Raw genomic sequence first — 19439 nt, forward strand, 5'->3', positions numbered from 1 at the left:
AGATACAAGACTTCTCTTTGTCACAGAAGATCTGTTTTTGCCTGGGCCACGTTTCATCAGCTGCTCTGGAAACTGAGTGCTCTCTGTGCCTCTGATAAAACAGGGCACAGTGTGTTACAGGTCCAAGATCCACAGAATAAATATTTTTGCCATGTCTGCAGTGGCTTTAACAGTGCAACTGTATCTTGGAACAGGTTTTTAAAAGAGAATTTACTTCATAATGGTAAGGCAATGTCCTCTCTCAAAAAATAACATTTAGATAAAAGTATCTGTGGAAGCCCAAGTACATTAACAATTATAATTTGCCAGAACTTCAAAAGCGACTGACAAGACCTAGAAGTTAAAAATATTTCAATTATGTATTTGCCTGTAATTTCAGAAAAACAGTTAGCTAATTAAAATATCAAAAGATGCATTAAGAGTCACTTCCTGTTGAGGAAAAATACATGTTTTTCCCATTAAAATTAAAAAGCTCACATTGGGAACAAACCAGTCAGGGCTCTTTTTCCCTCAAGTCCTCCAACTTTTCCAAATACAAATTAGGATGTGGCTATTTCCAGCAAATCTAACTTTCATCTGAGAGCTCTGCAGCTTATTACCAAGTTCTTAATTTATTGTAGAAGCTTGCTGCCTTTCAAGTGCTACATGTTTGTATTTCTTATATAAGTATCACTGTCTCCTTTAGCAAACGAATTTATTTTCTCATAAGTACCTAGCCAGAACAATGAAGCAGGCACGTGTTTTGATCTACAACACATTAAAGTGCAACTTCTCAAAGTTCCTGATCAGTAAAGGTGGACTGGCATTCAATAGATAGAGCATATCCACTCGTCACTTAAAAACTATTATGAAATGGATTTACCAGCATGTGGGGGAAGCAGCTAGCAAGTCACTGGAAACCAAAATATATCCCCAGTCAGTGTTCTAGTTTTCCAAGCTTCCAAATATTAAGAAATACTCCCATGTTAGTAGCGTGGCTGTTAGTTTCAGGAGATTTTTGATACTGAAAAGAACTGCAGCACAATGCCATCTTTGCCAAGTCTTGAAACTTTTATTTTCAGTGTGTTTTTTCTTTTTTCTTAACATTGCATTGCTGAATCTGTACCCTATCCCTAAAGGTAAACAGCAAATGAAAACTTTATGAAACTTTTAAAGATCTAAAAGGTCTATTTAACTTCTAGAGCATTTATAATCAACAAGTTGAAATTAATGTAATTATGAACAGTTCAGCATATACTACTGAAATACAATTCTGAGAATTTAGGAATTGTCACTGACTGGGGACGAAGAACAGCTATAAAACAATCCATACTGTTTATGCTTGTTTCATGTTTAAAGACAGCCAACTGCCCCAAATCAGCCACATCTTTGAAGGCTTAGTCCAAATGATGTGAATGAGGGATTTTTTAATTAGCCTTTGGCTCAGGTTCAGAAAATCCAGCCCTGTCTTTGAATGAGTAAATACTAAAAAAAATACTAAAATTTTCCATTTAACCAGAACCTTCAGATCAATAAACTTTTGTTTGAATTTCACCTACCTCGTTCTATACTTTGACAGTAATCTCACTTTCATTTGCAGACAATCTATCATGCTCTTTTACTGCTCTCAGGAGGCTCAGAGTGTTAATAGCTCTTAGGAACCTTGAGATACAATATTTGAAGAAAGATCAGCTGGGAAGTTACCATCTGAACTTCCCTTCTCCATCTTAGAAACCTATCTTGAAATAAGGTCAAAACCAGTGAGGAATTGTACAGAATTTCTGAAATTAAAAAGCTAAAAATAATAAGAAAAAAGTGATGGTGGTGTGGGCATCTCTCTGGAGGTGAAAACATGCTGTAAAAATAATCCATGTACCCTAGAGTCTACTGAATCCAAGGTCAGTAAAGAACCTCCCTAAACAATGTCACTGTCTCCTCTACAGCCAGCTTCCCCCAGACAAAAAAAGCAAACCAACAAAATACCTCAGTATTGGGAGTTCTAAAGTAGCCTTCCAAGTCACAAACCAATTCAGTACCATCTTCTTAAGGTGAAGGAAAACTGGCTAAGATAGACAGCTTTGCAGACAAGCAAAGAGGTGAAACTGAGATTTTTCATATTCTTCTCTAACAATTCCAATTTTAAGACTTCACCTATACTTTTTACTGGAATTTTGAGGAGCTCCCATGGAGCAATAGTGACCTGTTGCACTCTGGAGAACAGATAGATAGTTATGGGTTAGGATGGCCTATGCAGCCTGGACTAGGATTCTTATAAGGTCAGCAGCAGAGAAGCTGGAATGTATTTGCAGCTTTTGTTTAAAGATTGTTTTTGAAAAGATCATTAAAAATCTTCCAAATTATTTTTATAACATCAAAATTCAATTTTACTGACAAGAATTTTGTTGATTAGCTTCATCAAGCAGGCATTTGCTCTTTATAAAGGCAATGCAGCTAGAGGGTTCTCTTGACTCAACAGTCAAAAGCACTTTCTGAAATCATTCAGATCACATGAAGAAGAAAACAGGCTGAATGAACATACCAGAAATGCATGACTATCTGTCAAATTCACAACCATCTACTCTCAAGAGTACATGCAAGGTTAGTCAAGATTCTTAATCAGTTGCATGTCACCAAAAAACTGGAACTAGCATAGAATAAAAAAACACAAGAGTTGAATAAATTCTTTTTAACGAAAATGATGAGTGAATAAATTCACTTTAAAAATATATGTATGTTTCAACTACTATATCAAGTCAGAGACATGCAAATTACAAAGCAAAAGTCTCTAGTCAGAGCAAATCACTTATCAAGCACTGTCAAAACACTTGATTTCATGAAGTAGTCAAATGAAGCAATCACACAAAAAACATTTGAGTAGTTTTCCAAATGCTATTTGGAAAATTTCCTGCACATTTTTGCTTCAAACATTTTCTGAAGCATAAAAGAAACATACAATGTATTCCAATTCTAAATTAAATCTTTCTTTACTGTACAGGTTCAAGCTCGTATCTAGGGCAAGTAGTTTATTTCTCAAAGCACTGGATGGGTTAAAGTTCTGCACCCACAGCTCAGCAACCTGGAATGGTAAAAAAGCAGCTGCACTGTTTAGAATACACATATATAAAGTAATCAATTCTGTAATTGACTTAATCTTGTAACAAAAGGTATTATTAAGATGAAAGTCTGAAACTTTTACAACAGAAAAACAAGCATATTTGTAAAGCATACCTTTAGGTGACAAGGAGGTTTTAGATAAATTTAAATGTTTCAGTCCCTTTGGAAGTTTGGCAAACTGGATGCTTAAAGATGATACACCTGTTGGGGAATAAAGAGAAAGCAGAATTTTTCAGGATGTTTTCAGTTCAACCATGTGATCTCAGATTTTCCCGGCCCTTCCAAGAGCAGCCAGCAATTACACTGGTATCAAATTCAGAGCAGGCCAAACTCTGTTAGAGGAGGAACTGTACTAACTTTGGAGCTCAAAATTATGCTTTTTATGATCATAAACCTTTGAAATGACTGATTTTGTCAGGATCCCATCTTTGCTAACTACTGAACACACAGCGAACTTTGTTGTTGATTATCACTGACTCACTTCTAAGTAGTTTAGAAACTAAACAATAAACACACACTTTTGAGAAGGGGTCAAAGGCAAAATATACATGTCCAAAAGTTAGTACTCGGGAAAACTGGAAGCTTTATGGTTTGGCCCAAAAAAAAAAAAAAAAAAAAAAAAAGTTAATAAATAAATAAATAAACCCCAAGAGTGGAATGGTAGTTTGCATGAAACTTCAAAACCTTTTCTTTTAAAAGGAAGCAATATCAAGGCAAGAGAGACATGTACATATTAGCTAATACTGCCTTCTTTTCCTCAACTAACCCTGTTCTTTGTTGAATAAAAGAGTGAGAGGTTGTTCAAAAACACAGACAAGCACCAGCCATCTGAAATAGTCCTGAGGAAGAGTATGCACTTCACATAAAAGAAACTATGATACACGTATAGTGGCTGAGGACTTTCCCTGAAAACCTGAAACCTCCACCAAGTTATAATGGCCACTTATCTCATTTCATTACAGCAGCCTGTAGCTTACCAGCCAGTACGCAGACTTGGAAACATTACAATTGTTTGGGATCAAAAACAGTAAAAATTCATTCATATGCTGACTACTTCAGCATAAATCCAACATCTCTTTTCATGTCTTTTCATTAAAGCCCCTTCTCAGTGTATCCAAGTTCCACAGTCCATAAATATAATCCCCAGTTCAAGAAAAGACTGAAATTTGATTGAGAAAGCACATCCTAAATAACAATTGAATCACTTTATGAAATATTTATTATAGGATTAAATCAACATAGAAACTCAAGTCTTAACCTGAGTGTGAAATATAGTCCTCTATTACAAATCACTTGGCAAGAAAAGGGGAAAGAGAAGCAAGTAAAGCCTTTTACTTGCTCCAAACACAATTAAATAAAAAAGCTGATACTATTCTCCACATAAGCAGACATTAAACAGGCTGGTGGTATGTCACATACACGTTTACTCTGCTTTTATCACCTTCTACTATCAATAATGAAAGAGAACATATATATATTGCTGACATAAGTTTTTTTGTTGCAGTGTTGTTTTTTTAACCTTCTATGAAAAGCATAGTGTACATGCTGGTCAGAGGTGCATCTTCTACGCAGCTTAAAACAACATGCTGTATTTTATTTGTCTTGCCAAAATATTAGACCGATGACATCTTGACATCATTTACTGTAAAACACAACGGTAACCATGTCTTTAACTTTCTGCAAGAATGCATCAAGTCGTATTAACTGGATTTGCATTCCTAACTCCCCTACTTTGATAAATAAATAAATAAACAAATAAATCTATAGCTCCTCTGAAGGAGGATCAATCTATCTTAAGACAGACTCAGAACTTAAATTCTGTGATGGACTGTTCACTCTTGTTCAGCTGCTTTGGACACAATATATAGTTTCAAACGCAAGGTAGAGTTCTGCTGGCAAAAGAGGAGGAAAAGGAATACCAAGAGAATCACTAAAGACATCTTAAGTGTAATTTTTATTACAAAGCATTTTGGGTAAGAGGTGCAGCAAGTAATTTTTCCTCTCCATCTTTATGTTTAGCAAACAACCTACATATTTCTTATCACTCCAACAAAGCTGAAGAATTTTACCATCTTACCAGCACTGGGGGAGAAGTATCTGTTATGTTTTAAGATACAGGAATCAGGTGCAGAAAAGATAAATTCTGGTAACTCAGGCCCTAGGATGTTCTTGAAGCAACCCACTTGTGCTAACCTCCTAGCAGAGCTGAGCTCTAATAGCTAATAGCAGAAGTAGACTTCAACACATCTGACCACACAGATTTAGAAGTAGACTTCAACACATCCAACCACATAGATTGGGTTTTGAGGATTTCCAAATTTTAGCTTGTTTTTGTATTATTTTTCAGAAAATATGATCCTAGTAAAGTCAAAAGCAAAGTTTCCATCACTTCAGCATGACTAGATTTTAAGACAATATTAATAACAAACTTTCCAAGTGTTAACCTCACAAAAACTGACAGTATTGTTAAGGGAAGCTAATCACAAATTAAGAGGCTGATCTTGGTGCAAAACTGTATCTTGTGAACACTGCTTTATATTTCAAATGAAGCCGGGTCCTATGTCTGAGTTAAAAAGAACAGTCCTGCTATTGGAACACAGGCAGTTGCATTAATATTATAATATAATGTCTTTACTTTTTAGTACTCAATAGCATACAAACAGCTTAGTGGCTTGTGTTTGTTTTTTTCTTTGTCTAAGCAAGGGACAAGGATAGATTCTTCTCCATTATTCACACAGTTCGGCATTGTTTCCCTCATAACTACAAAATACTCTGGTTGTACTCCTAGAGCCCGAAGAGATGACTTTTCCAGAGATATTTTATAAAATCCATATGTTTACATAAATCTTCATTATGCAAGCTTTTACCTGTGAAATGATCGCTGCCCCTTCGGCTTAATAAAGTCAAATCTAATTTGCACTCCGTGAATATCAGATCACAGGACATGAAAATCCTTCTTAAACCAGAAAACTGTAATATTTGCACATTGCAATTATAGTTAATTTCTTTTTAAGTACCTATATAACTTGGCTAATTCTCTAACTAAAAGGTCAAACTGTAATTGGATATGATAGGAGAGACTGAGATAATAATAAATTTCTACTAATTTCTCCAAGTATTACCTTCTGCATTTTTTTTTTAAATCTTGTACGTGGCTACTCCAAAATTGCTTGAATAAATAGCTTTATTGCAAAGAAAGTACTCACACTGATATGCTTTTAAAAATATCCTTGCATTGTAGAATAGCTACTGAATGCTTTCGTCATTTGTTTGGCTTCAAGATTTAAAACAAACAAAACATCAAAAAACAAAACAAACAAACAAAAAGGAAACACAAACAAAAAAATACCAAACCTAGTTCTTTTTAAAAGAAACCTTTCATAAAACACAACCTAAATACACTTCTTTCAAAGTAGAATCAACAATATGACAGCCTTTTTTCCAACTTGCAAGAGAAAACATTGAATAATGCAGTTAGGCCTGCAGCACACTGCAATAATAATGTTCTGCAGCAAAGCATTGGCTTTCACATGATAGGGAGTTTTCAAGAACCAGGCAAGGGATAGTCAGAAGAGTTTAGCAATTCACGTGAACAATTTTAAATAAAAAACTACTCCGAATGTATTGAAAGCAAAAATATTTTCATACTTGATTCTGGTGAAAAGGAGAAGAGATACAAAAGAGGGAGAGGAAAAATACCCTTTGCATCTCTTTTCCCCTCACCAAAATGAAGAAAAAGGAGACACACCTACAAACAACATTCTGAGTCAGTCAGGTTGTAACCAAACGAAGATTTTTTCCATTTTGAATCATGTCAGCCAAGAGACTGGAAAATTTTGTCAAAACAAACCAAATAACACAAGAAAAGGTTCACTGCATAAAATTCCTATTTCACTTCTGGCCCAACAGGAGCACACGCTAGTCTGATCCCAAGAACATGATGTGCTTGGAATGCATTAAGCAAAACAAATGGAAATCTCACGTGGGCAGCGCTGAAGGGTCAACGGCAGACTGAAAGAATGTAACCTTATTTTAAAAAATAAATGCCCTGGGTGAAAAGAAAATAGACAAGGGAGGGGAATGATTTGACTTGATATGTACTGAAATCATGCCTAGCAGTGTCTAGTTGGAGAAAAGCTGGGCTATTCAGCTTGATTTTTCATCTTGCAGAGTCAACAGTATTCAGCTACATAAGGATGCTAGCTATGTAAGTACTACAGAACATCACAAAGAATTGGCAACATTATGGACTAGAACAAAGCTGAAAAAGAACAGCTTCAATACCAGAAATAATTATGGAATTATGGCTAAAATAAAAATGCAAAACCATCAGGAAAATATAATCCAAGCAACAAAGTTGTCTCACACTTCAGCTTTAAAGTGATTATATTGCCTTTAAAAATATGCATGTAGAAACCATTTTATTTTCGCTCTAGCTCTAAACATTCACTGCATTCCATCTTCCTTTAAAAGAAACCTCTATGAAAGTGTAATGAAATCTAATGAAATCCACGGTTGGTTTAAGACATTTAAATACTTCTCCACAAGCTAATGGATATGTAATAAGCAAAAAGAATAGCAATTCTCAGTCATTTGTGAACAACAGATATTTACAATGGCATTACACACAGAACAATAACCTGTTATTCAGGCAAAGCTGAATGGAGCAGCAGTAATCCCCTTATTACGTTTGTAGAAAGAGGAAAACAGAAATGTTACAGTACCTCGGTCTTCAAGCGGATTGCTAGCAAGGTTGATTGTATGAAGTCCTGAGTTGGGATTGTGGGCTAGGGCACTGGCTAGTTTCTGTGCAAAATCTCTGGAAGAAAAGAATACAGAGAGAGAAAGAGTTCTGTTATCTCCTCTGTCAACAGCACAATCAGAGGCTTAAGAGTGCCAAAGGACTAGCAGACAGAAGAAACCAACTTACCCTACTGATCCTTCATAGTTTTAAACAATGCTTATCTGGCTAATTTGCTATCTTTCAAAGCAGGTTATATTATTATTTGTTTATTCTGTAATATAAGAGACTGAAGGACACTCACTCAAAGCTCAAGCTACTTTTGATAAAGATCTGATGATATAAAATAGGAATTTAACAGATTTCTGTCTCCTCCATGTCATGCATGGGTGGGACATATATGTTAACTTCCATACCATTATCTCCCACACTCACAAAGCTATCCTCCCCCCTCCGAGCTTGCAGCAACTATACCAACAATCACTCAAAAAGATGGGCCTTGCAACATATCAGAAGGTCAACAAAGCAAGGGTATTCTGATCTTGTAAAACAGCAGGAGCAGCTCTCTCAAACAACAGAAGGACACTGAAACCAGTCTTTGCTCGCTTCTTTTTACATTGAGAAGCATTGACCACGTTGACCACAGACCTAACTAAGCGTCATAGGTAGCTGCAGAGCATGACCAAAATCCACTTCCACAAAATCCTGTTCCAAAAGTACTTGAGAGGCAAGGGAATGTTAACCCTCTTTGAGAGCATTCTGCTGTGGCTGGACTACCACTGCTCACAGTATTAAGTTCAAAGCTGGCTTGGTTTCTCTACATGACAACACTGCCAGAATCTGGTGGAGACATATTCCTCACTTTATGTCAGAAGGCTGTTGGCTGTTTCCAGCTCTAAGCGAATTCCTCAAATCTGTCCTTGTACCTACTGGGAAGCAATCATGTATTAAGGGCCTAACCCTACCATGCAGTTTTGTTAATCTGAGACCATACTTTTAATGTTCTTATGCTTTATCTATGTTAGACATTGAGTTAAGAATCAAAAAACATCCCTTGAGCTTCCTTCACACAGCAATCTTCTCCCTCTTCCATGCTCTGGAAAAGAGCAGAGATTGGACAGTAATAGCCTCATAGCTTTGGTCTCTCTGTTGTTGCAAGGTGTGCTCAGGTACAGAGATGTTCCAGGAAAGTTTAATTTCCTTTTGAAACCCCATTTCCTTAGAGGGACTCCTGAGGGCAGAACAGGTTCCAATGCTGCAAAGGCAGGATGATGAGCTGCCTTTAGGACAAGCATGTTCTTATCCTAAAATACAAGCAGCATGTAAACACAAACACTCAACAATAAATTTCGTACTTAAATCAGGAAATCTCAGACAGAAATTCCTCAAGATCTGTCTAGACAACATCTCCGAAACAGAAGCAGAAGGTGTATGTGGGAAGAACTAATGTGATGTAAGGACATTCAGAGCCCACTCAGCAGGGGAAGATGAGCTGCAACACCTCTCTGAGGCCCTCCTTGCACCACTATGGGCACATCTGTTCCCTCTCTGTTGTAGCATCCATTCCCTGTGAAACAGGGCAGCAAGAGTCAGTGTGGATGGTGGTAGGGACAGCCTGCCTGCCAGCTTGCAGAGGAATTAAGCACAACAAACAGATGATTTTTACCAGCTCCTGCAAACAAGCCTTTCCAGACTGGAGAATCTTGTAGGTTCATGCAAAAAAAAATCTGCTGGTTATTACATATTACCCTATTCCTCTAAAGCAGTTCATGAATATGGAACTCTTTTCAAGCTCATTTGTTCAAGCCACCCTGAACTACTGTCCTTTCACTGAAATCTGGATAATCACGTACCTCACTTAGCATCCTAACAATTATCAAAACATTACAGTTCTCCTTATGCATTAAAGCCATCCAAAATAATCTAGACCACATTCTTTAAGTCTGCTAAAGAAACAGCAATGGGAATGATATTTTCAAGAACATCTACACTGGCAGAAATCTTATCATACCTGGGGGCTTCATTTGACAGCCCACTTTTCCCCAACAGCCAGTCCACACTTGCCTAGTCCTGTGTCCTTACTACTACTACTGCTGCTACTGTATCACAGCTTGCTATCCCATCAGTCGGGAGGATGACAACTGTTTATGGATTCTTGTCCCACACCAAATCACAGACATAAATGCCTGGAGACAGAAAAGAATGCAATCATCTTAAACTGATCCTACCACCAGAGGGAACATGCTCTTGCAGCTGCTCAGGTGTTTCTGAAAGCATTCATCTTGGTAGCTCTTTCCCAATACTGGCCTGGCAGTCTGTCACAGCTCATTAAAAATGGCTGGTTGGTGAGCTATGTGACGTGAAGAGGCCCAGTAACAATAGGATTTCCTCCTAGTGAGCAGATATGATAACTGGCAAAACTGACAAATGCGTCCTTGACAAAAACAGACAGACAATGCTGATCAGAGCAGATACACACCGGGGCAAAATGCCAAACACTGTGCATGTAGATGGAGGCATGAAAACCAAAGTCACAGGTTGATTATCTGTCAAATCCTGTTAAAACTGACACCAGCTCCAAGTTATAAGTCACTGTAGGCAGCGTGCAAATGTAAGTCAATATATCTTTTGATATTCATGATTAGCACTGCGTTTCATAGCACAAAGTACAAGAAAAACAAGATTAAAATCAGGTGTTCATATTTGAATGACAGCTTTTAAGGACATTGTGATCAGAAAGCTTGGGTGTAATTCCAAACTCCACCACAATTTTCCTGAGTCATTTAGGCAATTCTCTTCCAGAGGTATTTCAGTGCAAAGCCAATTTTGAAAAAGGATGAAAAAGCAACAAACAGTGGAATAGGAGGAAAAATAATTGATGCCACAGCGTTTCCCTGTGCTTGTTTGACTTTTTTTTTTTTTTTTCTCCCTTTCCAATACTTTGTTTCTTAACACAGATATGAATCAGTACTAGAGCTTATTTTGTTTACATAGTCTCAGATGCTACTCTAACACCACAACAAGTTACACATACTTCCATCAGGGCTAGTTTGTAATTTGAACTTTGCATCTATTTGCTCTGAAGAGAAGAAGAAAAAAAAATACCTAGTAGCTATAACGTACTGTATTTAAAACACATACAAGAATTATACTGCACATCTTACTTTAACATACTTTTCTTTTAAGGCTATAGCAAAGGATTAAACAATCATTTACTTTCTTGCTTCTTTAAAAAAAAAAAAAAAAAAGTTGCTAAAGTAGAGGTATTACTAAATTTGAACCACAAATGTAATCCTCAAAAGGTAAAAACAGCTTTCTTGGGAATTAAACTATAATCTGTTATACAAGATGGAATGATACACTTTTTAACAAAACCTTGAGTACTTTGAAATGACAAAAAAGTTTTCATACTTCTCTTGGTAAGTCTACTTGGAGAGGAACAGTGTGAGTTTATTTAGGGTTTATCTTTTATCCAACCCATTTTGCTCCACTTAACCCAATTTTCCAGGCTGAACCTTAAGAAAATATCAGTTTAGATATTTTTGGTCCAGATTTTCTGGACCATAAGGAACCTAAACTTAATGACACGTTCGTGACTACAGACTCCTCAGAGCAAGCTAGACATTAAGCTTGAGCTTTTCTAATGCTTATTCTGGCTAACATACATCACACATCCTTTTTGCTGAGAGTAAGCAGCATCTAATGCAACGTTTTGAAGAAATTACTTACGTTCTAAGCCCGGCATTCTCTAATACCAGTTCTTCCAATCGATTGGACCTACTCACCACTCGCAGAATCTGCTCACAGACATCAGTGGACTGCCACAAAAAAGACAGAAGAGTGTTAAAGAACGCAAACATAGAACATATGGTTGGTTAGTTAGTTAGCTATAAGCTGTACGTCATAACAGGATTCAGGCTATGAGCTGCTTCTTGTCATACATAAATAAGAATACCAGGAACATCCCAGAGAGAGTCAGATGGCAAGAGAGGACATCTAGAAAAGACTCAGAAAAATAAAGGGCAAACTAAAAGCGAGTCATTTATGAAACAGGCCACCTAATCATAAGGGGCAGATTTTTTAAAATTATAGTAAAATATATAAAGAAACCATCACCCCAGACCCTGGGACTCAGAAAAACACACTCATATAGTTTTTGAAGAAATCTTATTCACATAGATGCTAATCCCTCAGAAAAAAATTACAACTAGTGCAATGGAGAATAAAGCCTGACCAGGAACAACAACTAAACACCGAGGAAGATGTTTTAAAGCTGACAAAAAGGAAACAAAAAATTCAAGAGCAAGAGCGCTCTAGATACATGTCCTCCAAAGATTGCTTAGGGACTAGTGTTGAAGGGTGACTGTATTTCAGCATGAGTTGTGCCAGCCTACACAGAATAAATCACATCTCATGATCATACTCCTGCTGAATTCTGGAATTTGCACAGACATTTACAAGTACCATGATCCAAACATTACAAAATGGTTTGCTTGCTGTGCTCATTCAGACAGAGATAAAACCTCAAGGTTACAAAAGCTCTACAGTGAGCTTTGTATCTCATCACCTTGTATTATAATCTCTTATTTTGATTCTTAGTCTTTTTTCACAGCACACATTCAGATGAAGTCCAAAACTGAACTTTAGTCATGATCATGAAGCGCTGAAACTATTCTTTGTCATCCACCCTTAAAATCTGGCATTCATACTTGGGACATTTTTATCTCTAATGACAGTATGGCATTTTTGATGCCATAAACTTGCTGAAACTCCTAAAAGGAAAAAAAAAATGCTCTAGCACACACAGAAATCTTATTAATCCTTTACACAGTAAAGGTGACAATGTTTTCTAAAGATTGACAATTCAACTCTCTCTCCAATTATATCTTTGCCTTTCATATTTTAATAATTCAGAACATCATCATGGTGTTTCTGCAGCAGAGCAATTGCAAGTGGAAAGTTTCATGCATGCACTGTAAAAACACTACAGATCATGTCTATCAAACACAATGTCAGAGTGGGACTCACAAAGCAGAACAATACATTCAGTGGCCTCTGGATATGTCTGACCTCACACCGACCCTCAGCAGTGTCCCTGTGGCATGGAGTTACTGTCCAACAATTTGTATTTTCCTGGTATTTTTGACTGAAATTTGAATGTATGAAAGATTGTGTTTTGGTTTTTTGTTTTTTGTTTTTTTGTTTTTTGTTTTTGTTTTTTTTTTGTTTGTTTGTTTGTTTTAAGGACTGATACAGTTTCAAGATTGACAAAGTTTATTTGCTTATTATATAAAAGTTGCTAAAAAAATCCCCCAAATATCTTATTAAAATAAGTAACTTAAGAGAAAACAGTTTCTCAAACCACTAATTCAACCTGTAACTATTGGCTTTCAGGTTAAAGGTGTATTTTCATATATTTAATAAGACACTTAATTACTTATTTTCTTGGTATTTTCTTCAGTTGTCCAACTTGTTTCCCCACTTTTTACTTTCCAAAAAGAATGCTGTTGGGGAAGAATATCATCATCACATGTCACTACATACTTTAAAGGGATAGTTTCAGACAACTGGGAGATAAAAATCATCAAGATGAGATGAAAATTACAAGAAAAGCCTGTTCCATGATGTGAGGTTAAAAAAAAAAAAAAAAAAAAAAAAAGGAATCTTGGTATTTTTCTTACACCTCCATAAAGCCACAGATATTTCTAGCTGCTTTACAGTTTGTCTCCTGTTTAGTCACCTCATATTGTTTGAGGGAGCTGGTAGCACCTGATAGAGCAGCTTTACATGCTACCATTATGGCCAAATAAAATTTTCAAACTTTATTCATGTGAAATTTTGGCAAGACCTGGCTCTCAGTAGTGTTTCTACAGCATGAATGAACCATCCAACTTTCTATAATTTCCTAATACAATTAATGGAGAAACAATTTTCAATTTTCAAATAAGACTGCCCAGTCGTATTTACCTCAAAAAGTTCACCTTAAAAAATTCAATGGCATCCTCTAAGGCACAGCACAGCCTAGTAAGAGCAGATATACAATTTCAATTTGTTACTTACTAATTTCAGATCCTTGGAGGACAGCTTTGTAAACCACTGATTATACTCCAGAGCAGCAACTATAGGTATTAAGTCTCTAGAAAAAGAAAAACACTTTTACACACATTTCATATAACTGTCAGTTTGGGTCATTTGAAACAGTCTCTTAAGTGCTCTTCATATCTAATTCCCTCTGCTTTTGCAATGCTAATTGACTGCCATCAGCATTACAGAAAGCTCTGCATTCTGAAAAATAAAAAAAAAAAGAGCAGCTGTGTGACTTGCCTGAATTTTAATACAAATTTTTGACTGGCCAACTGACATCCATTCTAGCATGAATTTTTAAACACGAAATTTGTCTGTGCTGCCATTCCTACTTTCAGCATTACTTTTTCTTCAGCCTGTGACATATTTAAGCTTCTTAATCTCCTCTAATTATAATTGAGCGTGACGCTAAAAAGCTTTTTGGCAGTCTGATGATTTAATATAATCCCGTGACTGAATGCTTCTAGAGAACATATCCTTGTCTCATCTCTATAGTTAAATTCCCCTAGGAAGCAGGAGACCTGCAAAAGGATAATGCGACTTCCAGCACAAACCCTCCTTAATTGTAACAGGGATTTCACAAATGAAATTCTAAATTATTCCCGTTCTCTTTATTCCAAGCCTCTTAATTTGATCTGCTCCCCCTCTGCTAAATTCCGCCAGTAACAGACATTGACAAATACCATGTCTGCATGCCACCCCCCAGCAGAATCATTCATCAAGCACAGGCAGACCACTTAGCAGCACAGCACTTGGATCATTTATACACAACGCATTAAATACATATATACACCCACACGCAGACTCAACAGTTACTTAGAAACCCCTTGCCTTTATAACATAACAAAGAGCTGTGATGTATGTGAATGTACACGATCGGCAAAATAGTGCTGTGTGAGCCTCAGTTTTTGCAGGGAAAAATTTACAATTATTAGCTTTTATAAGCTAGTACCACCCCCAAGTGTTTCACTCAGGACATATGCAGGTAGGCATATATCTGCACTAAGCATGCAGCACATCCTCTTCCTTCTTCCTCTCCTTCACCTTCTTCCATGAACATTCAAACACTGCAGGGTGATCACTAAGCATGTAAGAAAGCCAAGAGACATGGCAACATCATATGGACAAACTTTCTGCAGGCTATATATTGAGAACTGAGGCTGGTGCACTTGGAAGTACAAGCCCATCACAGAGATGACAGTAAGAAGCTGTGGCACTTTGCAGCAAAACACTGTAGCCCACCAACTGTGAAGCTCCCAAAAACACTTGTAGAGGAGATATAGAGTGAAGTGTGTGGTGCCCTTCAAGGATTAAGCCTACCTTCCACGTTGTTTGCAGCATGCATCAAGTCTCACTGTGAATTCATTTCTGACATTGTAGTCTTACAAACTTCATCAACTATACGGATTTATTTCCACCTACCACACTTATATTTTTTCATTACACTTTTTTTTTTTTTTTTTTTAATTTTAAAAAAGTGACTGACTAGTGAGATGTTAGGGTGGAAAAAAAAAAACAATGCTCTTCGTGCTGTGGACAGCCACCCCAAAAGGGGTAGAGAACACCTCTGGTGGTTACATGTCAGCGGTGGACAGCAGCCCAGTTCCTCCAAAGGAACAGAGGGACAATGAGCAGCGATTACTGGCTGCATGTATTTACACTACCTGGGTAAACCAGCTTGGGCAGCTGGCAAGAGCTCAGCACCTCCTGGGCAGGAGGGTGACCGCAGGCAGAGGCTGCTTGAGGCTGTCCCTTTCTCTCCTCTCCTTCCCAAGCCTGGGATGAAAACAGTCGAAGCACAGGGGGTGTTTGGAGTTGGTGGAAAAAAGCTGCTGTGCTTTCAAGAAGTTAAAGAAACATTGCTACAGCAGGACAGGAATAATTTAAAATAAATCAAGCCTGCTGATTTGCAAATTCTCATCTTTAAATAGTTTAGTCTTCTGCAGTATTCAAGGCCTGTTTGTTCAAACTTCAGACAAGCACAGATACTGGTATAATTCTGTAATACCAACTGGAGGAGAAAAAACAGCAAAAAAAAAATCATCTCCCTTCCTCTACATGCTTGAAGATAGTGGAACATCTGCCTTTCCTGCAGTATTCTGTCTAGAAACTTTTGTCTATCAAATTCTTCTTCACTTTACCATCCAATTTTAAAGAGAAAATTTAATAGTTAAACAAAGTTAGAGAAAGTTAAAGTTACATAGTTTAATTTTATTTTTCATTTTGTTTAAATTTTTGAAGGTGTTTCCTACCAGTGAGAATCCTTGTGGAATTTAGCTCTATTCCTTGTCTTACTTTAAGCATACCTAACCTTATTGTACTTATTCTTGATTTTTCCTTTTCAAAATGATATACTGCTCTTTTTTTCACTTTATTTCTATTAAATTCTAGATGTGGTACTAACAATGATCTTCTTTTGCATTAGAAAGTTAGAAAAATTGAAATAAAAAAATTAGAAATTAGAAATTAGAAAATTAGAAATTCTTTTGCAGTAAGAAAGAATGCTAATGACCATTTCCAAAAGCAAGGACATCTCCTAACATTCCTTCACCAAGTTATATTGAATTGCTTACGTTTATTTATTAGTCTGCTTGCTAAATTACCATCCAGAATAAAGATTTACAGACTGTACAAAATGTAAATCTGTGCCATCTTAAATGAAAACAGATTTTGTTCTTCTGGAATGCAGAAAATCTCTCCAAGCTTCAACAACATTCAAACTTTGCCAGTGCCTTCATTTTTTTTTTTTTTTTTGACAATTCAGTCCCCCAGTGTATTTAAGATGACAGGAAATCTAAACAGCGAAGAAAAAAAAATCTAACTAATCACACTTTTCTGACAACAGATTTTGTGAATGTCCACATTTTTGAAGGCTAAAACACAGATGAAAATTTTGCTGCAGACTTAACATAAGTGCTATTTGCCTTTTTTTTTCTTTTTCTTTTTTTTTATGTTACACAATTATATGGTTCACAGCACAACATAACTTCAGATAAAACCTCAGAAGTCATGTTCCCAAGTGGCAAGCCATGTTATGCACTCTAAGTGTCAGACACTCTGGGAACTTAAATTCATCTAAAATTCATGCCATCTTATGTTGACCTCTAACAGAAATACTTCACAAGGGAAAAGCACAAATAGTTTAGTTTTTGCAATGCATAGTCCTTTTATCTAGATAACTGAATATTCATCCTACCTCACCTCAGAGCTACTCCACAGCATGAAGTATACAGTTTCAGTTATCTTGGAAATCAGGTGGACAAGATGTACAAGTTTCTCAAAATCAAAGAGACATCGGCATGTTGTTAATGTAGTCTTCTTACTTTACTAAATATCTGACAAAACACTTGCTTACACTCTTGAATTATATGGGATCTCAGATCCTAATTTTTACTTGTAATGAATAACATATGGTTTTGACTTCCTAAAAAAAAAATCATTTTTCTTGAAAATTTCAATCTAGAACCTTTTTCTCAGTTCCAGTCTCAGTACTAAGAAACCGTAATCTCAAGTTGGGTTCTAACGCATGTAAATGGATCTAAAATTGTTTTGAATCTTTGGACTTATGCAATCATGAGACATTTAATAAAAACTTTTATTAACAACACAAATATATCTCCTTGGTGATGTGAATTTTGTAAGGTATATTTCAGTGAAAACCTTCAGTTAAGCTACAGCTCATTTGAACCAGATAAGATGCTTTAAATACTTAAAACACTTATAGTTTTCATTAACAAGTAGTGTTTTTCACTACTAGTAACTTGTTCTAGTGTTAAATTTCTGCTGAATATGAGTATCTGCAAGTCCCTTTTTCAAGAATGACGTACGTTCTTCTCAGCACAATAATTTTAACCATTCTTGTGTTCTTGTCCCACATTTGCTTGTGCTAAATAGTACTCCTTTCCTTAGCTTCTCTCCACAAGTCTTAACCAATGAAATTATTTGGCTACACCTGTCATGAAGCCCTGTATTCTACCTTAAGTTACTACTGAATTAGCCAACATGGGTACTAACATCACCATGGAATTCAGTATGGACAGTGAAAACACCACAAAAGCTGAGTAAATATGCAACTTTTTTTTGTTGTTGGCTTTTTGTGTGTATGTGTGTGTGAGTTTACACACTATGTAGCTTAAAGCTGCAAAGAATACTTAGCCAAAATACTCTTATTTACCAACCTCCAAGTTCATCCTTTCTGTTACATTTTAACATTGTATCTCTGACAGATTCTTAATTCTTCCCTTGGGCTTTCCCAAAGAAGCAAACACACTGTTTTATTTACAGTTTCTTTAAATTGGCATTTTTCTTGTATTATGATGGATTTTAATTAAGACTCTTTACCACTTCTTCTTACTTAAATATCTTCAGATTCAGTGTTCTTAGAATCCAATTTTCTCAGCCAGATAAAATCAGTAAACCAAATACAACACTTAACTAAGTTTCAGCATCTTATAGTAAAATTACCCTCAATAAATGCCTTTCTGAAAGTACATATTTTTGATAGCATCTTTTGTCAGTGGAGAAACTACTGGCTGGGTTTCAGCTGAATAACTTAAAACTTCAACTGACTTGCTGAAAAAATTAATTTCCTTTACTGTATACCCCACGAGAAAGATTCTGCAAAAATAAATGCTACATAATTTCCTTTTTTATTTTCCCTGCCAATGTAGTTGCATGTTTTCTATCTGCTATCTTTTTGGAGTGCTTCCAGTAGCAAAATATATTTATCTTCACAATGAAATGTGCTCTTTATGGGGCTTTTGTGTAAAAACAGCATCTTTGTGCTGAAAACTAAAAATGCTATAGATGGTCATTTCAGAGGTCTAGACATTCAAGTGACAGCTACGGAAGTATCGGGCTTTAGCAAGGACAGGCAAATTCTATTGGAAGGACAGGTTAAGAGACAAGGAAAATTTGCTAAGTATTACCATGATTACTGCATATTGTTTACCTGTGGTCAAGATGGCTGAAGTCTTGCAAATTCAACTCTCTTGTATCTTGTGTCAGATAAATTGTGTCAACATCCTGTTAAAAATACATAACCAAATACATCTTTATCGAATGTATTTCCTCACTTCCCCACATATTATGACTTATCTGCTCCTTCATCATTTGTACAGTTAGCTGAAATGAGCTCCAGCACAAGACCTGTACTTACCCATTGTACTTCTTCTCTGTAGGGAAATCCAAGCCAATCACACACACATGCATACATCTGCGAAAAGCCTCCTAGAAATGACCCAAGAAAGTATTCAACATAATTGAAAAACAAACAAGAAGACATCTAAAAGCACACTGTCAAAACTCACTGTCTTTTTCTCTCAGAAGTGTGTCCATTGTGCTGCTGAAAGAAACTGACCATCCTATCTTTGTAACACCCAGCAGGTTGCAAGAAAGCTTAAAATAGTGCTTTCACCTACCAATCAGAAGTCTGCTCCATACTAATTACACCTTTACAAGCTCCTACCAGAAATAGAATTAGACTTCCTGACACTGCAATTCCAACCTTTTTATATTTGAG

At 36.3% G+C, this 19439-nt stretch overlaps 1 protein-coding gene across 2 annotated transcripts in view; it reads right to left on the reverse strand.

The window, feature by feature from the left end:
- CARMIL1 (capping protein regulator and myosin 1 linker 1) overlaps positions 1 to 19439 on the reverse strand; it is a gene marked incomplete at its 5' end in the record, with an annotated part of 184911 nt that overhangs the window by 82351 nt on the left and 83121 nt on the right. For both annotated transcript variants that reach the window (XM_084281387.1, XM_084281386.1), the window contains 6 exons: positions 3208 to 3294; positions 7818 to 7912; positions 11564 to 11652; positions 13895 to 13970; positions 18870 to 18943; positions 19077 to 19147. In XM_084281387.1, the coding sequence (XP_084137513.1) occupies positions 3208 to 3294; positions 7818 to 7912; positions 11564 to 11652; positions 13895 to 13970; positions 18870 to 18943; positions 19077 to 19147 (492 nt within the window). The remainder of the gene's footprint in view (positions 1 to 3207; positions 3295 to 7817; positions 7913 to 11563; positions 11653 to 13894; positions 13971 to 18869; positions 18944 to 19076; positions 19148 to 19439) is intronic.

The sequence above is a fragment of the Netta rufina genome (assembly GCF_964035555.1).
Source record: "Netta rufina genome assembly, chromosome: 2".
NCBI classification, from domain to species: Eukaryota; Metazoa; Chordata; class Aves; order Anseriformes; family Anatidae; genus Netta; species Netta rufina.